This window comes from Peromyscus leucopus, chromosome 4, assembly GCF_004664715.2.
Source record: "Peromyscus leucopus breed LL Stock chromosome 4, UCI_PerLeu_2.1, whole genome shotgun sequence".
Taxonomy (NCBI): Eukaryota; Metazoa; Chordata; class Mammalia; order Rodentia; family Cricetidae; genus Peromyscus; species Peromyscus leucopus.
The window spans coordinates 98,115,494-98,136,007 of NC_051066.1; the positions used below are offsets into that span (position 1 = coordinate 98,115,494).

Consider the following 20,514-nt stretch of genomic DNA (forward strand, 5'->3'; position numbering starts at 1 on the left):
CACTTCCTGTTGTCCCTGGAAAGATTATCCTAGTAACATTAGGAATTGCCCACTTAGAGAGCTGGCCTAGCATGCATGAGGCCTGAGTTTGATGCCTAGCACTGCAAAACAGACAGACAGACAGACACAGCAAGGATTCTCTACCAATACTCTGTCTGGCTGGGTTTGCTCTGACTTTCAATCAGTATTATGGGAAGCCCATGCGTGTCCAGTCACAAGGGAAGGCACGAGAAACATCCTGTAGAGGCCATTTCTAGAGCTAGCTGCAGAATGGTAGTTCTAGAGACAAGCAACACACCACACAACAGCAACCAATACAGGCATGCCTTCCCTCTTTGCCCGCAGTATAGAAAACACAAATGTTTTTCTTGGTTTTTGAGACATGGTCTTGCTATGTAGCCCACACTGGCCTCAGATCTTCCTGCATCAGCCTCCTAGGTATAAGAATTACAGAAGGAAAATACAAGCTTTAAAAAACTGAATTTGTGCTCGTAATAACATGTTACAGCTTGCTTTTCTGTCACTGTGCTACATATTCTGACTAAAAGCAACTGGGGAGAAAGGGTTTCTTCCAGGTAAGAGTCCATCACTGAGGGAAGTCAGGGCAGGCACCCGAATCAGGAGCTGAGGCAGAAACCATGGCGGAGTGCTGCTTACAGACTTGCTCCTCTGGCTTGGGCTTAGCCAGCTTTCGCAACCCAGGACCAGCTGCCCTGGGGTGGCACTGCCCACAGTGGGCTGGACCCTCCCGTATCAATCAACAACCAAGGCAACTCCTCACAGACCTGCCCACAGGCCAGTCTCATCTGGCCAACTCCTCTTCCCAGGCGACTGCTGGCTGTGTCAACTTGGCAAAAGACTACCCAGCACACACAGTCACTAGCCAGTGCCATTCTGTAACGCCACATCTTGGAAACAGCGGCGGGCCCAGCATTCTGTCAGTGTTCTATGGAACCCGTGTTCTTCAGCTGACATCTGTGAGTTTCAGAACAGCGTAACTGGAGGACACTGTCGTTCAATGTTGTGAGAGACGCAACAAGCAGAGGAGAAAGGCAACATCAGTTTGATATAACTGGCAACAATCGTAGAGAGTGCCAATGTCTGGAGGAACACACACACACACACACACACACACACACACACACACACACACAGCATGAAGTTTTTCTGAAATGTTCACAATTAATTATTATTTCTGAAACAGGGTTTGTGGCCCTGAGCAATGAGGACATATTACAGTTACCTGCCAGAGACAATGACAGTGCTGTGTCAATACAGAGGCGTGTGTATGTGTGTGTGTGTCCACGTGACGACTGTTTAGGACCGGTCATCATGGTAGATGCCGCTATTACAGATGAGCTCTTCACGCTCAGTTATGGATGTCGGCATAATGCTATCTACTGGTGCATTCTAATGTTCTGAATGCCCTCCAAAGATAATTCCAAGATATGGGAGCTAACTTCTTGGCAGCAGCTTCAGGGCGACACTGGCTTACCATCGGGGAAGAGATGCTCAGTTCCGACAAGCAGCTGGAGGAGCTTCCCCAGCTCATACTGCGTCTGGCACTGCTGTGGCATAAGTCTCAAAAGGAAACACACCTGCTCTTTCATCCACGTGGCAGAGAAGACAGGAAGGACCCTCGTAGCTGCTGTGTCGAGCTACAAAAAACAACGAAGGCTCAAAGACAATGGTTTATGGAAATGAAAAGCAGAGTCCTCAAATTTAGGAACAGGAAAGCCAAAATACTTTTAAGGGTATGTTCTTATGGGCCTATCACACAGGAGTCCCTGAGCATCCTCCTCTGGACCCATCACACAGGAGTCCCTGAGCATCCTCCCATGGACCCCTCACACAGGAGTCCCTGAGCATCCTCCTGTGGACCTATCACACAGGAGTGTCTGAGCATCACGTCCTAGCATCCTCTGGACCTATCACACAGGAGTCCCTGAGCATCCTCCTCTGGACCCATCACACAGGAGTCCCTGAGCATCCTCCTCTGGACCCATCACACAGGAGTGTCTGAGCATCCTCCTGTGGACCCATCACACAGGAGTCCCTGAGCATCCTCCCGTGGACCCATCACACAGGAGTCCTGAGCATCCTCCTGTGGACCTATCACACAGGAGTCCCTGAGCATCCTCCTCTGGACCCATCACACAGGAGTCCCTGAGCATCCTCCTGTGGACCCATCACACAGGAGTGTCTGAGCATCCTCCTGTGGACCCATCACACAGGAGTGTCTGAGCATCCTCCTGTGGACCCATCACACAGGAGTGTCTGAGCATCCTCCTCTGGACCCATCACACAGGAGTGTCTGAGCATTTGACAGAATGGCAGAAAGCAGTAATAGGCTCAAAGGACAGTTTTGCTACTTTTTAGAAAGTGCTGATATTGGGGCTTTGTGTATGAAAGTCGAATCTTGGACACTGGGAACTATGGAGTTCCCTGGCTTAAATTCTTGAATTCTTCATACTGTCAAATTAGTTCCCCTGTGTACTGCCCTAAAATTAACCATGTTTCACTTGGCAGCTTCCTAGAAGGGGGTCTTGGCTTATATTTGAGCCTAGAAGATTTAAAATTCCTATCATGAAGTTTTTTAGAAAGACTTTCTTACCTCTGTTGAGGAAGAGAATTCCAAGTTCCAGGCCAGCCTAAGCTACAGCGCAACACAATGTCTCAAACCCTCACCCGAGCAGGCATTTTCTTTCTAAAATAGTAAAATCTTATTTACTCTGTGTGTGTGAGAGATGTGTGAGGTGGCCATGTGTGACAGTTGAGGAAGCTGCCCCTCTCCTTCTGCTTTCCGCCCTGGGTTCTCGGGATGAAACTGAGGTGGTCAGGCTTTCGAGGCCAACCTGCTGAGCCCTCTCAATGGCCCCCAAACAAACAAAACATTTTCCTCCTACAGTAAATACAGCGGTGTCTTGCTCTCATCACTGTCAGGCCACCCCAGACTGACAAAATGCAGCCATGGACCCCCCCCCTTTGGTGTCCACAGCAGGGACCACTACTCTCTGCCTCACTAAGTTTGGCTACGCCACCAGACCACGGGTCACAGAAGCACTGGCCTCTCCGCGGTGACGCAAGCCGCTCTGTCAATCATGGGGCACAATCACTCGCCTGCTGCCTCCCATGCCAGCCACCAGCACAAAAGCCATGCCAGCCAGCTTCAGACTGGAGAGGAGGGCACCCCAATTCCAGCCTACCGTCTCAAGGCTTTTCTGGAACTCCACGAGCTTCACTTTGGCTTTCTCGTAATTCTTGAAGAACACACATAGTTCGTACATCTCCATAATCAATAGAAGTGGGGAATCCTTTGAAGAAGAGTTGAAATTAGAAAGACCAGAACATCAAATGCTATTAATAACAGCTTCAGAATCAAATTAAGTCTCACGTGTTACTTCTTTTTGGAAACAAACAAACAAACAAACAAACAAACAAAAACCAACAAATCCATTTCTGGTTGGTCTACAGACCGCCCACCAGGTGGCGCTATACCCCAACAAGCATTCCTGGAGGCTGCCGGCTCCAGCAGCCTACTCCCTTACGGTTCTCTACGACACCAACCAGACTATTTTTGGTGGGTTGTCAGGCCAGAAAAGAGGAACTTTGGATTAGAAAGGATGACTTTGAACTGTAAGTGTGCCCACTTACTAACGCACTTGAGTCTGCGTGGTTTGAGCTACAGAAGCTTTAGTTCTTCATCTGTAAAATAAGGGTAACGCCACCTCATAGCACCCACACATAGGTATTTTTATATTGTGAGAACTTACTAAACCAGCACATATAAGTACTCTGATAAGTAAATGTGGTGCATCTCAAAGGCCCTTGGGCTTGATACCTAACACACACACACACACACTAGTTTTAGTGTTATCGCTTGTTGACTTAAGAAAAAGCCAAGGAGTGTTATGCCTTGAACACTGACATTCTGGAAAGACCTGGTGAGTGAGTGAGTGAGCGAGCGCATGTGCGTGTGTGTGTACACATATAAAATACCTTAATGAAAAGCTGGAAGCCCCGGATGAGAGTGTGGCTCTTCTGCCTTGTCAACAGGGTTCTCCAGATGATGGACAGGTCCTCGAGGCTCCATGGATGATCCTCTACAGAGACCTGGATGTGTCCCATTGCTTCAGCTGCAACCCTGCCCTCCACAGAGGTGACAATCCAAACACAGAGACAGGGGACAGGACTGGCACCCTGCCATTAGAGGAGAACGTTTCAAAACCAGGGAACGGCCTGGGTTCAAAGATGCCCAGGGCCACAGACGGGCATTCCCTCTCAGAAGAGGTCACTCTGTTTCTCAGTTCAGGTCGCTCAGCAAGCTTCCAAACACGACACAAACTAAGCAAGGGACTATCATAAACTGTCCTGAAGAATGGCCGTCAAAAGGCCACAGAGGGGACGACACTCCACTAACTGGCTGAACTCAAGACTGAAAATCTCCCTTCTCCAGCAAGGGTGAGGTGGTTGCCCACCCAGCAGAGCGTTCTCGTGATGGCCACCAGGGTCTGAGCGCTAACCGCTGGCTTCACCGGTGTCAGGAGATGGGGAAGAGCCCGTGGAAGCGCAGAAACTTCCAGAGACTCTGGAACAAGTGCGGGAGCCTCACTGCTGTCCCCAGGCCAGGACACCCTCCCCTCCCCAGCTGCTGCTTGCTTTCCTCTCTCCTTCCCTTCCTTTTCTTCCTGGTCTCTCCGTTTTGATTAACTGTGTGTGAGCACGCGTGTGCTGACGCCCACAGAGGCCAGAAGAGGACACTGGGACCCTAGAGCAGGAACAACGGGCAGCTGTGAGCACTGTGTGCGGGAGCCTAAGCACTCTTAATCCGAGGCAGCGCTCCAGCCCCAGACGGTTTTAAAATTGTATTTGTATGTGGGCATGTTCGTACGTGTGCATGTACACGGATGCCATGGAGCATGTGTGGAGTCAGAGGACAACTTGTGGAAGTCAGTCTCTCCTTCCACCTCGTGAGTTCCAGGAATCAAACTCAGGTTGTCAGGTGGCAAGCGCCTTTACCTGCCGAGCCTTCTCACTGGCCCCTTTGTTCTTTTTCCATGGTTGTCATTTTACTTTTGAAGAAGACTTACTGTATTTTTAATTACGTGAGTGTTGAGTGTCTGTGGGGGGGTATGTGCCCACGGGTGCTGGTGCCCAGAAGCCCAGAAGCGTCGAAGCCGCTGGAGTTTGAGTTACAAGTGGCTGTGAGCCACCCAATGTGGGTGCTGGGCACCAAACCAGATGCTCTGTGAGCGAGCTCGTGTTCCTAACCACTGAGCCATCTCTCCAGCCCTTGTTTCGCAGTTTTGAGGCAGGGTCTCACTTATGGCCCAGGTTAGCCTCAAACTTCCCACCCCCTAACTTATCCACCCACGGAAGTGGGATTCCAGGCAGCCCCACCGTGCCGGGCTCTTCTCTGCCCCACTGCTCTTGGCTCCCTAACTCGGCTCCTCGTGCTCCTCACCTGGAGGCAGGAGGCCAGGACGCTGAGGATCGGGGCCTGCTGCCTCACTGACTCAGCTAGGAGCCGGCGCCAAGAGGCGGACTCTTCCGAGCACTGGTGGAGAATTTCAAAGAAATCGCTCATCTCTTCTTGGTTTCTCTGGAGTTCCCGGAGGCCCCTGTAGTCTTGATCAACACCCACTCGAGAGCTGGACCCTGAGGACAGTTTCTCAAAAGCCAGCTTCAAGTGGCCCTGAAGGACTGGACTGAAGTACCGGAGAAGAGAGATCACCTAGAAAGCAGACGGTTGAAACACACTGGATGTTCCCGTTCAGCTAGAGGGAATACAGAAAGGCTCAAGATGAACATTTAGATGCTGAACTGTGTCAGGGAGGACCGCGTGATGTCTCCTAAGTCATCTGACTTGTCCGTGGTAACGTCCTGCCATCCGGCCCAGGGTGGCCTAGAACTTGTGATCCTGCTTCCTCAGTCTCCCTAGCACTGATGACAGACCTGAGACGCCACAATTAGTTGCTTTTGAGGGAATGTGAGTGAACTTCCATGTTCAACCTGGAACCCTAGAAACTCGTCCACATCTCCCTAGGATTACCCTCTTGCCTGATGCCAATCCCACCAACTCGGCAAATGTGGTCTCACCGCAGTCCAAACACAAATAACACTGTTCTGAAAGTGTGCTTACCTCTTCTGGGTGGTAGTTATGGAGCTGGCTGTGAACCAGGAACTGCAGCCAATCATTTGCTTTGGCACATTCTCTAAGGTAGGACATGCTTGGTTTCATATTGTGGACTGTGCAGAACTGTAACACTAATGTCCACTGGCTGCTGGATTCACTGGACAACCTATAGTCAGAATTGGGGATGGACAGCAGAAGGAAAAAATTAAAATACAGCTCTAAGGCCAGGCATGATGGTGCATTTCTGTACTCAGGAGGCTGAGGCAGGGGAGAGCTATGAGTTTAAAGTCCAGCCTGTTCTAAAGAGTGAGACCATGTCTCAAAGAAACAAAATCAATAAGTAAACAATGATGGTTAAGTGGTTAAGAAAGCTTACTGCTTCTGCAAGGAACCTGGGTTTGGTTCCCAGAACCTATGGCAGCTGGTTCACAGCTGCCTGTAATTCCAAGTCCAGGAATCAATACCTTTGGCTGCCATGGGGCGCGTGCACACACACGTGCACGCGCACACACACACACACCTATAACATAGATCTAGCTTGAAACTTGGAAATTAGGTAAAAATTAAATTAACCAGAGCATATTCTCTTTAAAAAAGAAAAACAGCAAAACAAATAAAACCCTTTTGATGGGAGTAGGGGGTATCACCCAGGGCAGAGCAGATGCTTAACATGCATGAGGCTGTGGGTTTATCTCCATTGTGGTAAAATAAAAATAATTTAAAAATACATATGATATATAAAAATATACACTTCTCAACACATCAAATATTTATTAGACTTTTTAAAAACAAACAAACAAAAAAAACTAGCCAGATGTGGTGGTGCACTCAGCACCCAGGAGGCAGAGGCAGGCAGGTCTTTGGGTTCGAGGCCAGCCTGGTCTACAGAGTGAGTTCCAGGACAGCCAGGGCTACACAGAGAAACCTTGTCTTGAAAAACAAACAAAACAAAAACCACATCTCTTGGGCTGGAGAGGTGGCTCAGTAGTTAAAAACACTTGCTGTTGCCGGGCGGTGGTGGCGCACGCCTTTAATCCCAGCACTCGGGAGGCAGAGCAGAGGATCTCTGTGAGTTCGAGCAGCTGGCTACCAAGTGAGTTCCAGAAAGCGCAAAGCTACACAGAGAAACTGTCTCGAAAAAAAAAAAAAAAAAAAAAAAAAAAAAAAAAAAAAAAAAAACAAAAAACACTTGCTGTTCTGCAGAGGACCCATGGTCAGCTCCAGTATCCACATGGAGGCTCACAACCTTTTGTAACTTTAGTTCCAAGGGATCTGATGCCCTTTTCTGGCCTCCAAGGACACTGAACTTTCGTGGTACACAGACATACATGCAGACGAAACAGTCAAACAATCATTTTTGTTTGTTTGTTTTTTTGAGACAGGGTTTCTCTGTGTAGTTTTGGTGCCTGTCCTGGATCTCGCTCTGTAGACACCAGGTTGGCCTCGAACTCACAGAGATCTGCCAGTCTTTGCCTCCCGAGTGCTGGGATTAAAGGCTTGCACCACCACCGCCCAGCAGTCAAACAATCTTAAAAGCCTACAAGGAGGAACAGACTTCCTTTTCATCTGTACAGAAGGAACCCCACAGGTAAGGTGCAACTTTCTGTCTGCTCTGCTGGTCGAGGAAGAGCAGGATTTTGATGAGAGAGCAAGGTATTGGAAGAGCAGGCAAACACAGGCTGGCACAGTCAGGTCTACTAGACAAGAGCTTGGGGCTGCGGCTCACGAACCTGTTAGAACCCTGCTGCCCGATGCTGTTGCCAAACGCCTTCTTCCAGGAGAACAAGCAACTCTTCTGTGGCGGCCCTGTCACCATCCGCAAGCTTAGACAGCTTTTCAGCTACAAGAAACACGGGCAAGAAAGACCTAAGAGGGCACAGCGGCACAGCCCTGTAGCGCCCGCTATTCAGGACGCTGGGAAAGAGGGCTGTTCGGGTTTAGGAGCCCAGAGTCAGCCTGAGCAAGACAGAACACAGTGGGACCCCATCTCCAAAGAACCCAAAACCAAAGAAAAAGCCCAATAAGATCAGAGCCATCAAGAGTGTGTGTGTGTGTGTGTGTGTGTGTGTGTGTGTGTGTGTGTGCATGTGTGTTCAACAGAAAAAGTTAGGACCTGGGCATTTCCATTCAAGTAATGAGGCTCAGGATCATTCAAACCCGATTAGAGGGACATCTAAGAAAATGAGATAAATCACACGAACTGTCAAGGAAAGGGAAAAGTGCTGGGTCCACCTCAGTGCTTTTGACCCTTCCCCACGTTCCTTTGGGTGAAACAGCAAAAGTGCTGTACCGAGAGACTCCCTGATAAAGCTGGGGTGAATGTCTTCAGTTCTGCACTTGTAGCCCAGAATCACATTGGCCACCTTCATGTCCACTCTGAGCTTGAGGCTGCCAAGACCAAGCAATTCTAAGAAGCAAACACAGGCGGCCCCGACTGAAGGGCTGTGGGAGGAAGTGAGCCCCAAGGTATAGGCCTCTTTGCCTACTTGCTGGATCCTGAAAAATAAAGAATCAACAGTGTATCAGACTGAGACCTAGCTCAGTGGTAAAGATCTTGCAGTACAAGTGTAAGGACCTGAATTCACACCTCAGAACCCACATGAAAGAGCTGACATTCTTGTCGAAGACCCAAGTTAGGTTCCAGCATCCACGCCAGGCAGCCCACAGTCACCTGTAATGCCAGCTCCAGGACCAGACATCCTCTTCTGGATTCTCATATGCACAACCCCTCCCCACCAGACACCTAACTAAAAGTAAAATGGAATCTTAAAACAAAAAGTTATCCTCAGACTTCATGGTTATCTTGGTGTATGCACAGACACACACACCACACAGACACACACATATATACACACACAATTTTTAAAAACCACTTCTCACCAGGCAATGGTGGCGCATGTCTTTAATCCTAGCACTTGGGAGGCAGAGGCAGGTAGATCTCTGTGAGTTCAAGGCCAGCCTGGTCTACAGAGTGAGTTCCAGGACAGTGAGGGGCTACACAGAGAAATCCTGTCTCAAAAAACAAAAACAAAAAGAAAAACAAAACAAAACAAGAAACACCTGTTTCTCACTAGGACAAGAAAACAAAATTGCACTAGCGATAGGCAGAGAACCTTACATTTGATCTTTTACTCTCTCCTTTTCTCTTTTGTTCATTTGGGCTCCAGGGAACCTTTTTATTTGGGGCACTATAATCCTATTTCCTTAGATTTTTGTTTGTTTGTTTGTTTTTGGTTTTTCAAGACAGTTTCTCTGTGTCACTCTGTCTATCCTGGAACTCACTCTGTAGCCCAGGCTGGCCTCAAACTCACAGAGATCCACCTGGCTCTGCCTCTGCTGGGACTAAAGGTGTGCACCACTGGAAAAATTTAATAAGCATGAAATGCACTCATACACATTGGCAATGGCAATACCAAAGTTGTGGAATTTTTTTACTTTTCTTCGGAAACGTTAGTGATTGTCTTTTTCCGGGGAGATCTGGAGAGCCGACAAGGTGTCCGTGGGACCAGTCCAGTCCAGACTTAGGGAACCCTATAACTCGTCCGCTGTCCCCCTTCACCCCACAGAAGGGAAGACAGTGCTGCTCCTATTTCTGTGCTTCAGCCAAAGCTTTCTAAGATAACTCGCAGCATGGCAATTTTTCTCCAGTTCCTGCTTCTGTGTACCTCCTGAAAATAGTTTTTCCCTAATTCCTTGGAAAGTCATTCTGCAGTAGGCCTTATTTTTTTCTACTATAAGTGGGTTATTGGTAAGCAAGAGAATTAGCTTTGTGGTCTGTTCCTAACTGATAAGAATCTATCAACAGCATCATTATGTAACATAAAGAAACCGTGCAGGGAACGATCAGAACAGTAGTACTTCTTGTTTGTATCAGCACAAACATTCAAAGCTTGTCACAGTGCCAACTGTTTTACAAAAATGTCCTCAGTGTCCTGGGGCCAGCATGAGTTGCAGCAGCTTGCTGGGGCAATTTAGAGTTCAAAGTCCTTTTCGCCAATGTGGCCACCGAGGTCCACATCCCAGATAAATCAAGTTCTAAAGACAAAAAGATTAGGACAAAGACTCCTCCATACACATAACAGCATAAGCTGTTAACAGCTGCTGAGAGTCCATGACTAACGCAGAAGAAAAAGATCTCAGAAGCAGGAAATGAAGGCCTATCCTTGCAAAGATGTCACTGCAAAAAAGGATCATGGGAGACATCAGTATTCGAGCACACCTGCCACAGGGTCCCATGACACAGCCCTGCCATACCCACTGAGTTTAAATAACAAAATGCTCCAAGACATGCAGTTGTACCTGGTCAAAGTGGATTTAGCCAATCAGCAACATGCTGCTCTAGAGCAGGCTTCTCAGCCTTTCTAGCGCTGCGACCCTTCAGTACAGTTCCTCACGTTGTGGGGACCCCAACCTTAAACTTATTTTAGTTGCTACTTCATAGCTGTAATTTTGCTACTGTTGTGAATTGTAATGTAAATATTTTTGGAGACAGAGGTTTGCTAAAGGGGTCACAACCCACAGGTTGAGAACACTGCTCTAAGGGCAAACAAAATACCCGGGTCCTGCTGAACCAGCGCCGCTCATAATGCTCCCACTGCGACTTAATGGATGTGGCAGCATTACTGATTTGTGTGACTGTGGCCAAAATCAATCCCTGCCTCTTCTATAAAGGTAGACGGTTTCCACAGCTATTTCCACAGAATGGCTGAGGTGCGACTAGACTACAGACCCGAGTCAGCTGGTTAACCCACCCGGTGGATAGCTGTTATGGCTGAAGTATGTCTGCAGTGACAAATCAGTCTCGTTTCAAGTTGTGACAGCCAGCACACTGCTTGCTCTCCACATCCCCCTCATCACAGGCCTGCCCACATTGGTCCCAAGTGCCGTACCTTGTCTGGGAGACAGCTGTGTTTATGTTATCAAAGCCTGGCACTGCTAACAGGCAAATGAAGAGCTGGCAGGTACAGCAATAGCTGTGGTACCAGGAGCCCCAAGTCAGCTTATTTGGTCACTCAGGTGGAGGGCAGAGGAGCATATTTGTACATATATATGTGAGTGTGGAGGTCAGAGGTCCTGGGGATCAGACTCAGGTTGTTAGCCTTGGTGGCAAGCTCCTTTACCTGCTGAGCTGTATTGCTGACCCTAGATTTACAGTCTCTTAAAGCACCTATTCATACTCCAAAGTACTGCAACTTCTACCTTCACCCAGGAGACATGAAGAACTTTCAAAAGCCCTAGACTTAGGATCTGAATATGGTATGGATGTGAACAGGAGCTACCTAGAAAACCAATACTACCTTATTTTTTGAGATTTATTTCTATTTCATATGTATGAGTGTTTGTTTTAATGTATGTCTGTGCATCATGTGTGTTTACTGCCCATGAAGGCCCAGGAAAGGGCATCAGATCCCCTGGAACTGGACTCACAGTCAGTTGTGAGCTGCCATGTGGGTGCTTGGAATTGAACCCAGGTCCTCTGGAAGAGTAATCAGTGCTCCTAATCACCGAGCCACCTCTCAAGCTCGAAAGCACACTTTAGAGGACTCAGATGTACATTTTGTACATAGAAAGTTTTCTAGCAATATAAACAAGAACTGGAGACCAGACTCCTGTCTTTCACTCCCACTTTCTGAACTACTTTACCATGAAAACCTACTACTAAAACAAAGTTTAAAATACACCACTGTGTTAATTACAAAACAAAAACCATACTTCCCTGTCAATTGCATCAAACAGTTCTCCCAATTCTGAAACGGAATATAAAAGACAGCTCGTGAATATGAAACGCACCTTGTATGGAATCTTCTGCTGCAGCTGCTTGGTGCCTGAGCAGATGTCACGTGACTTTAAAATATCAATATCTCTCTTACTTTTTCCATTAGCAAATATTATACACAATAAAGCCAAAAAACTTGAAATGAAAAAAAAAAAGGCACATAGAAACACCAAGATCACCACTGAATACAATGCCTGTTGTCCCCACCCACCTCAGTGACCTGGGACTGCTTGGAGTCTGAACAGAGTCTAAGCCTGAATTCCAGATCAGTATATTGTTCAACCCTCATCAGAGACACTTCTCTGTGTAGGAACTGGCAATTATCACAGACACTCCCAACCGATCAACATGCAGAGGATGAGAAACTTCAGAGGGCTCAGCCCCTAACTGGGACAGCCATGTTACATCCCTTTCCTTCAGGTTCAGGGATCTATGTGGAAGGGACCAAAAGACTGGAAGAGCCAGAGGTGGTAGATGACTTCAAGAAACAGTGTCTTCCAGACACAGTGGGGCGGAGTGCGTGTGAACTCACTGGAACAGTGTGCACAAGACTGCATAAGCTCAACTGAGCCAGACACAATCCCAGCGTGGGGCAGGGGAGGTGGCACCAAGTCCCACTCCCAGCTGAGGAGCTGCTGACACTTGATGGCTGCTGGGAAAGGGAGTCAGTTTTCTTCAGCAGAGTGACACCCCCAGGCAGGCCTCAGCTCAGCTGTCCTCAGTCCCCACAAGTGGAGTGAGGGTGACAGAGAGAGACAGAGGGACACATAGAACATGAAGCTGGGTAAGTAGGGAGGCGGGGACACCTGGGAGGAACTGGGGGAGGGGGATGAATATGATCAAAATGCATCGTATGAAATTCTCAAAAAATACAAACATTTAAATCAAAACAAAGGCAAACAATTACAACATTGTTAATGATCAGTTTCACTACTTTTTAAAATGCATCAGTAAAATACACTGCTTTTTCAAGAGTAGAAATTAAGCTCTCAACACTTACAGTTGCTTGGGAGTCTTACTCTTGATTAACTCCTGGACCAGAAAAGTACCAAAGGCAAATGATGGGCGTCCATGATGTAAGTAATATGCATAATTCAGACGTTCCACTATAGCGTATTTACTCACCAAGTGAGGACTGGAAAAATGTGGGAGATGACTGGCTGTATCTGGGAAGAAAGCAAAGCATGCCACCCTTCACTCACCAGGACCATAAAGGCGTGTGCCACCATGCCTGGCTCTGTTCCCAGTGTAGCCTTGAACTCACAGAGATCTGGATGAATCTCTGCCTCCCCAGTGCTGGGATTAAAGGCATGTGCTACCTCTGCCTGACCTCTATGTTAATACAATGGCTGGCTTTGTCCTCTGATCCTCAGGCAAGCTTTATTTGTTAGAGCATAAATAAAATATCACAACTCTCCATGTATGAGCTGTTAGTACCTCCATGGAAAACTTGCAGCTGGCTGCTGCAAGCATTCTGCACAAGGTTATATAATATTTTCAAATTATGAAACAGATACATTAGAAAATTCCTGTTTTTTTTTTTTTTTTAATTTCTTTTTGGTTTTTCAAGACAGGGTTTCTCTGTGTAGCCCTGGCTGTCCTGGAACTCACTCTGTAGACCAGGCTGGCCTCAAACTCACCTGCCTCTGCCTCCCATGTGCCAGGATTAAAGGCATGCACTGCCACCGCCTGGCTTGAAAATTCACTTTTTATTTCTGGAGATTACAGCTCAGGGCTAGAGTGCTTGATCGAAAAATTCATTTTTAGGTAGTCAATATGTTTGACACACATCTACTGTATTTTTGAGGTCAAACATTTTTGAGGTACTTCCATGATCGTAGGTAGTATGAACTTAACATCACACACATGGAGACAGAGGCATCACAGATGACATTAAACACTAACCCTAAACTCAAGAGGAACAGAAACTGTGTGCTTAGAGTGGCACAAAACTCAATTCTTCGGTCCTACAGAGGAGAGCCGTGTGTGCGGACCTGGCCTGTGATAAAGGAGGACTGTAGGACACCTTGTTCTCAGGGCTGAGGCTGTGGCTGAGTTGGTACAGTGCTTGTCTCACGTGCAGAAAACCCTGGATTTGATCCCAGAACCACAGAAGTCAGATGTGGTGGGAAACTCAAGTATCCCAGCATTAGAGGTAGAGGCAGGAGGATCAGATATCTAAGGTCAATCTGGACTACACAGCAATCTACAACCTGGGCTATACAAGACCCTGTCTCAAAAGCATATCAACCAACCCACCAAAAACACCTGTCTTCTTCCTTACAGCAACACATGAGAGGGACATTATTATTAGCCTTAAAGGACACTGAAGAAAGGTTAAAACATATGCTCAAGGTCAGACAGTCATTACAAGGTGGAACCATAATTTATTGACTGTCAACACCAACACACAAAACAGGGCATTCTGAAAAGAAGAGCTACAGAGAGGCACGCATCTGCTCTGTAACACGCAGTCCTGGAAACTCAACACAGACTTGCAACTTACATGTCCTCAATTAGATTCCAGGAATGTGTCTTCTATTACTTTTATTTTTATAGTAAAAAGCACTGGAAAAAGGGATTAACTTTATGTATAAAAACATCTACTCTCAGCATGACCTAAATGCTTCCAAAGCAAGCAATCTCATGACTTACCTCCTATTGCTAGTGTGTTGGCAGACTGCCAGCCGAACAATCTGCTAGGATCAAAGGGCGGCAAAGACTGAAAAAGAGGAAAAGTCAGACTCAAAAGCTGACTGGCCCTAAAACAAATAAAACGAGAGAAAACCTCCAGAGGGAATTACTTCTTAGGACTCTGGTAAAAGGTTTGCCAGCCCACTCAAGGTCCTAACTTTGATCCCTGGAACCAAACACAGCTAAATGCCTTTTCTCTAAACATAAATTCTTTGAACGTGGTTCCTCCTCACACCATACCACTCCCCCCCCCCCAGACAGAAGAGAACATGAGACCACTCCTAAGGACCATCACTCAAGGTTGGTCTCTTGATCGATACATACACAGGCTACGTGTGCACCTGCACACACGTGGAGATCCACATGAACATAAAAGTGCACACATAGAAAGAACTACCTGGGCCCCAGGCATAGTGGTATGTGCCCACAGTCCCAGCGTTAGGAGGCTGAGGCGAGAGGACCCCTTGAGCACAGGAGATCAGCCTGGGCAACACAGTAAGACATTGCTTTAAAATAAATAAATAACTAGCCAGTTGTGTGCACATCTGTAATCCCAGCACTTAGAAGAGGAAGGATCAGGAGTTGAAGGCCATCCTAGATTAAATATCGAGTTTCAGGGCCACATGAGACCTTGTCTCAAAAAAACAAAACAAAATAAAAGTATGTAAGTCAAGAAGAAAAGAGAATTTGAAATGGTTTGTCTAAAGTTGATTCAAATGCTTCAGAGGCAAGGAACTCTGTATGCCTTTGATCCCAGCACTTGAGACACTGAGACAGGAGAGTCACTACATTGAGCCAACTCTGGGCAAAGCCCTGAGTCACTGAAGCATCTGGTGTATACTAGTGCTATACACAGTCCTGCTCTGCATGCCAGCACTGTCTTTACCAGGAGGTTCTTCCTTTAAGAATCTCCGTGGATGAGTGTTTTCCCTGCATGTATGTATATGCAGCACTTGTGTGCCTAGAACCTGTGGAGCCACAAGGGGGCACTGGATTCCCAGAATTAGAGTTACAGATGGTTGTGAGTGGCCATCTGGGTGCTGGAATCAAATCCAGGTCCTCTGGAAGAGCATCCAGTGCTTTTAACCACTGAGCCATCTCCCCAGCCCCATGCCTTGAAAAATTCTTTACAGAAAACTGACCTCAAGGGTATACTAAGTGGCATGACGGACTTGCACTCTAGCCCAGGCTGCTAATCTTATGGCATTCTAGAAACAAACAGTCCTGGCAAATCTGAGAACCACACTTTCAAGCAGCACTGTCCACCCAAGAGTTCTTCACATTAGAGCAGGGCAGATTTCATCTCCAAAGAACAACAGAGCTTCTGCTGGATTGAAGACACTTTGAATATATATGTAATGAAGAAACCTGTTGAACTGAGATATGGGTAAAAGATGCTTCTAATCACACCTGAATCAGCCTCAGAGGGTCTGCACATCCCTTTGAAATAGAAGCCAAATGACAGGGCTCCACGTCATTCTGGGCGCAGGCTCATAGCTCTGTCCTTGCCACATTCCTTATCCCGAGTGTTTAAAGAGAGCTGGCTGATACACATAAATACAGTACCTGAATGAGGTGGTAGAGTGTAATGTCCGAGGGCAGAACACTAGGAGCAGTGCACTGTGGGAAGAGGGCAGCTTTGAGCTTGGGGTAAGGTGTCAAGGCCATCTTCAGGAGCTGGGGGTCCACTTTCTTCAGACAGTTCTCACTGTCTTCACTCTGAATGACCTATGCGAGAGGACACATTACAGATGGGGGTGATGTTTAGATAGTACATATTTGAAGATTTAAAAACCAGTCCCTATAGAAGATGGCTCCTAATGAAACAGCATCGGCAAAACAGTCATTCAAGGCTAGGACCGGATGACTGCATGACACTGGACTAGATGTTTAACATCAAGCCTCCATTTCTGCAAGATCAGGAAGAGAGCTAGATTTGTTGTTCTCAAACCACAGGTTGTTTGAAGAAAAAAAAATGCCATCTCCACTGCAGTGTTTATAATATTTATATTCCACATACATTAATATCTTAAAAGATCTAACAGCTGTTACTGCTGGACATGGTGGTGTCTGTATATAGTCCAGCATTTGGGAAGCTGAGGCAGGAGAATCATTAAGAATTCAGGACTAGCCTGGGTTACAGAGGGAATTACAGGCCAACCTGGACTAGAGGTAAACCTGCCTCAGAAAACCCAATCACATGGCCAGGGTGATGTTGGCATGGGCCTTTAACCCCAGCACTTGGGAGGCAGAGGCCTGCTCTACATGGTGAGTTCCAGGACAGCCAGAGCTACATAGTAAGACCCTGTCTCAAAACAACAAATTAAGAAACAAACAAACGAATGAATGCTATCAAACAGATGACTCCTTAGTCCTTTCTTGACCTGTAGTTTCTGACTGGTGGTTCAAAGCAGGTGTGAGGAGCTTAGCCATGTGAGTACCATGCAGCAATCTGAGGGTAATTCCCACCAGGAAGAAACCAAGAGGATGAGACATCCAACCGCGTCCTCTCCCTCTAACCAGCCACACTGTCTGTTCAAAAAGCAGAGGAGCACACCCACACGTGGTCCTTCAAAGGAATTTATAGGGAAAGCTAAAAATTATGCTTTCAAATAAACTTTCTAAAAGGGTAAACAGCAAAGACATCACAAGCCAGAAGTAACCCGATCCTGCTTCTGTCCTGGAGTTATAGAAAACATACCAGAGGGACAGAGAATGTCTGTCCATGCATGACTTCTATTTCAGCTCAGGACACAGAACTGTGAATTTACCTGTTTCATGCTCGACCATTAACAGGACTTTTGGAAGCGGTCATGCTTTAGCACCAGCTAAGGTTTAGACAATCCGGGTCATCTGTTTAAAATCAACCCTATTTCACCACAGAAAGTCCGAGCATCGCCCCTACCTGGCTGACACCCCCGGAGCATACATGGTCGTAGCGAGAGCCAGGAGGGTGTGTCCTTCCAACAGCATACTGCTCACACTGGCCTGATTGGTGGGAATCAAGATCTGAGCATTTGCAAGGCTAGCCTGGAAGATCAGTTTGGGATCTGAAAATAAAAGGGATAATTACTAAATTAAGAGAGATACAATTCTGAGAAAGATACTTTTAACTCTGTCCACAGTAAGAACGACTTCCTAAGTTTAAAAGCAATGAAAAGACATGGCGGCAAGGGTGGACAAACTCAAAAGGTTCATCTCATAAAAACAAAGATTTCAAAGAAAGAAAACGTAAAGGTCATAAAGAGTCAAGAGAGAAATTCAACAAGGGACGTTCTAAAGGAATAATACCCCATGGACAAAAGAAATAACCAGTTGACAATGAAAGGAAGACATGCTAAGCCCCCCCCCCCAGCTCCCTAGCAGCAAGGGGGCTTAATTAGATGCCTCAAGTCAACTGTATCAGCAGTGATATAACAAAATAAAATCCAGTGTTACTGTTTGTGGGTCATCATGAGTAGGTTGTACAAAACACAGATGGTTCCTATACTCTGCACAACCCAGAAGCCAAGGATCCCTGTTGAATGACGTGAGAGTAGTCATGCAAAGAAAGCAGAGAGAAACTGGAAGAAAACATGGCAATTTTAGCAATGACCACTTGTGGGCAGCCACCTTCCCATAGGCCCAGACTGAGTCTACGTAGGTGTCAACTTGTGGAGCGCTGTAGGTGGCTTCCCTTGTTTGTTCAGTTGAGACAGGGTCTCACTATACAGCCCTAGCTGGCCTGGAACTCACTATGTAGACCAAGCTGGCTTTGAGCTCACAGAGATCTGCTGGCCTCTGCCTCCCATGTGCAAGGATTAAAAGGTGTGCACCACCACCCGTAACCCCAACAACACTGGGCACTACACAAAAGACTGGTTGTGGACACTGCTGGACGTATAGTGCTTGTCCTGTACCTTTCTCCAGAATTTGGGAAGAACACTACTAGCTAGAATGCGTGGAGGTAAAGGGCTTTTTGTCTGGTCATAGTCAACAGTTGTTTCAGAAGCTCCCTTCCAAGGACACAACATCCCACACACATGTGAGTTTCTTTTCTTCAATTTGGAGCTTTAGACCAAAAGATTTATAAGTTCCTAGAACCTACCTAAAGGAGGAAGGAGAGAACGGACTCCACAAAGTTGTCTTCTGACCTCCACATATGTGCCTGAGGCATATGTACTTAGCACGTGAGAGGCCCTAACACAGCAAAGGAATAGAAGGAGGGAGGGAGGAGAGAGGGAGGGAAAAAGGGAAGGAAGGAAGGGAGGGAGGGAGGGAGGAAGGAAGGGGGAGAGGGAGGAGGGAGGGAAAAAAGGAAGAAAGGAAGAGAAGGAGGGGAGGAGGGAGGGAGGATAAAAGAAGAAGAAAGGAAGGAGGGAGAGGGACAGAGGAGAGGAGGAGGGGAAGATTCCTAGCAGGTATCTAGAAGGCAGACCAATTCTTTGTGAGAGCAGGAGCGGAGCCTGTGATGGTGGGCGGGTGACGGGGTGGCAGAAGTGAAGGAAATCTAACCACAAAGCTCTCCGCTCCAATTCTGACTTTTCTTGGCAGGTAAGAGGCTAACATTTTTTTTAGTTTTCTATTTCATTAGTAAAGTGTGAGCTGGATTACAGTCAGATATTTGACTACAACCAAAGGATTAACTTAAAGAGTTCCCAAGTTAAATGCCCATCAATAGACTCACAGTTGACCTAGGGAAAGTTTGTGTATTTAGTTCTGAACATAATACCTGTTAAGTTACTGGAAACTTGCCGACACTGAACCAAAAATTCAAGCCAAGGGTGAGCTTCATGTAGTTCTTTCTTTTCCAAAAAAGGACAATTTCCAGGACTAAGTCTATATTTAAAGACAAACAAACAAACACCTTTGGGATTATCACATGAGACATGACTGTTTTGAGCATATTTGCTCAGGTGATAGCTAGCATTAGAAAAGCAATTTTGGTGTAGAAGTCTAAGGCAGCATTATGCATTCCAGGCCAGCCTGGGCTACACAACAAAACCTTGTCTCAAAAACTCTGGAAATCAGCCGGGTCTATAGCTCAGCAGAAGAACACTTGCCTGGCAAGCACAATGCCTTGGGGTGGATCCCAGCAATGCCAAAAAAGAACATAAACTCTGGCACCTGTAATCTCAGTGCTCAGGAGGCTAAGGCAGGAGAACTGCTCTAAGTTCCAGTTCATCCTGAGCTACAGAGTAAGACAGACCAACACCTCTCCTTCCCTACACTGAGTATACACATGTGTGCATGCACACACACACACACACACACACACACACACAGACAGAGAGACAGAGAGACAGAGACAGAGAGAGGGAGAGAGGTATAATAACACATAAAAGCATGTAAAGGATGGGGGTGAGTGTGGGGGACCAGCCCCCACATTTATTTACCCCAGGGACTCTTGAGGAATGAGGGATAAGAGACTTAGAAATAAAGAGGGGAGAGAAACAGAAACACAGGATAAACTCGGGTGGGCCTGGATCCTTATCCACTGGCTCTGTCTCTGCCCTAGAGTTTTTAAAGGAAAGCCAAGGGGTGGAGCAAAAGACCTCCCCCCAGCACAGCCAAGTGCAGACCATCTCCGACACCTTGGGCCCACGGTCCAATCATCCTCTATGCGGACCTGCTGGGTAAAGCCTAAATGGGTTCCCACAGCTGAGGAGATGCTCAGTAGTTGCAGCACTTGTCATACATGATGATGAGGACCAGAGTTCAGAGTTCCAGAAACACACAGAACTGCAGCCTCAGAGGACAGAGACAGGAGGTCCCCAGAGCCAGCTGGCCAGCAAGACTAGCCACATTGGTAATGTCTGCGTTTGACTGAGAGACAGTGTCTGCTGTGCAACAGTGAGAAGCTGAATTCAGATACCCGGTGCCCACACATGAAATCTAAGTGACTCAGCAGTCGGAAGCCTCAGCTCTA

General features: G+C 46.9%; 1 protein-coding gene across 1 annotated transcript in view; it reads right to left on the reverse strand.

Annotated features, from left to right (window-relative positions):
• Positions 1-20,514, reverse strand: part of Spg11 (SPG11 vesicle trafficking associated, spatacsin) — a 73,247-nt gene that overhangs the window by 14,275 nt on the left and 38,458 nt on the right. The window contains 14 exon segments of the mRNA XM_028878731.2: positions 1,496-1,658; positions 3,207-3,314; positions 4,000-4,200; positions 5,465-5,734; positions 6,143-6,302; positions 7,867-7,895; positions 7,897-7,976; positions 8,427-8,632; positions 12,913-13,078; positions 14,568-14,634; positions 16,173-16,334; positions 17,378-17,387; positions 17,521-17,656; positions 19,318-19,424. Coding sequence (XP_028734564.1) covers positions 1,496-1,658; positions 3,207-3,314; positions 4,000-4,200; positions 5,465-5,734; positions 6,143-6,302; positions 7,867-7,895; positions 7,897-7,976; positions 8,427-8,632; positions 12,913-13,078; positions 14,568-14,634; positions 16,173-16,334; positions 17,378-17,387; positions 17,521-17,656; positions 19,318-19,424 — 1,865 coding nt within the window.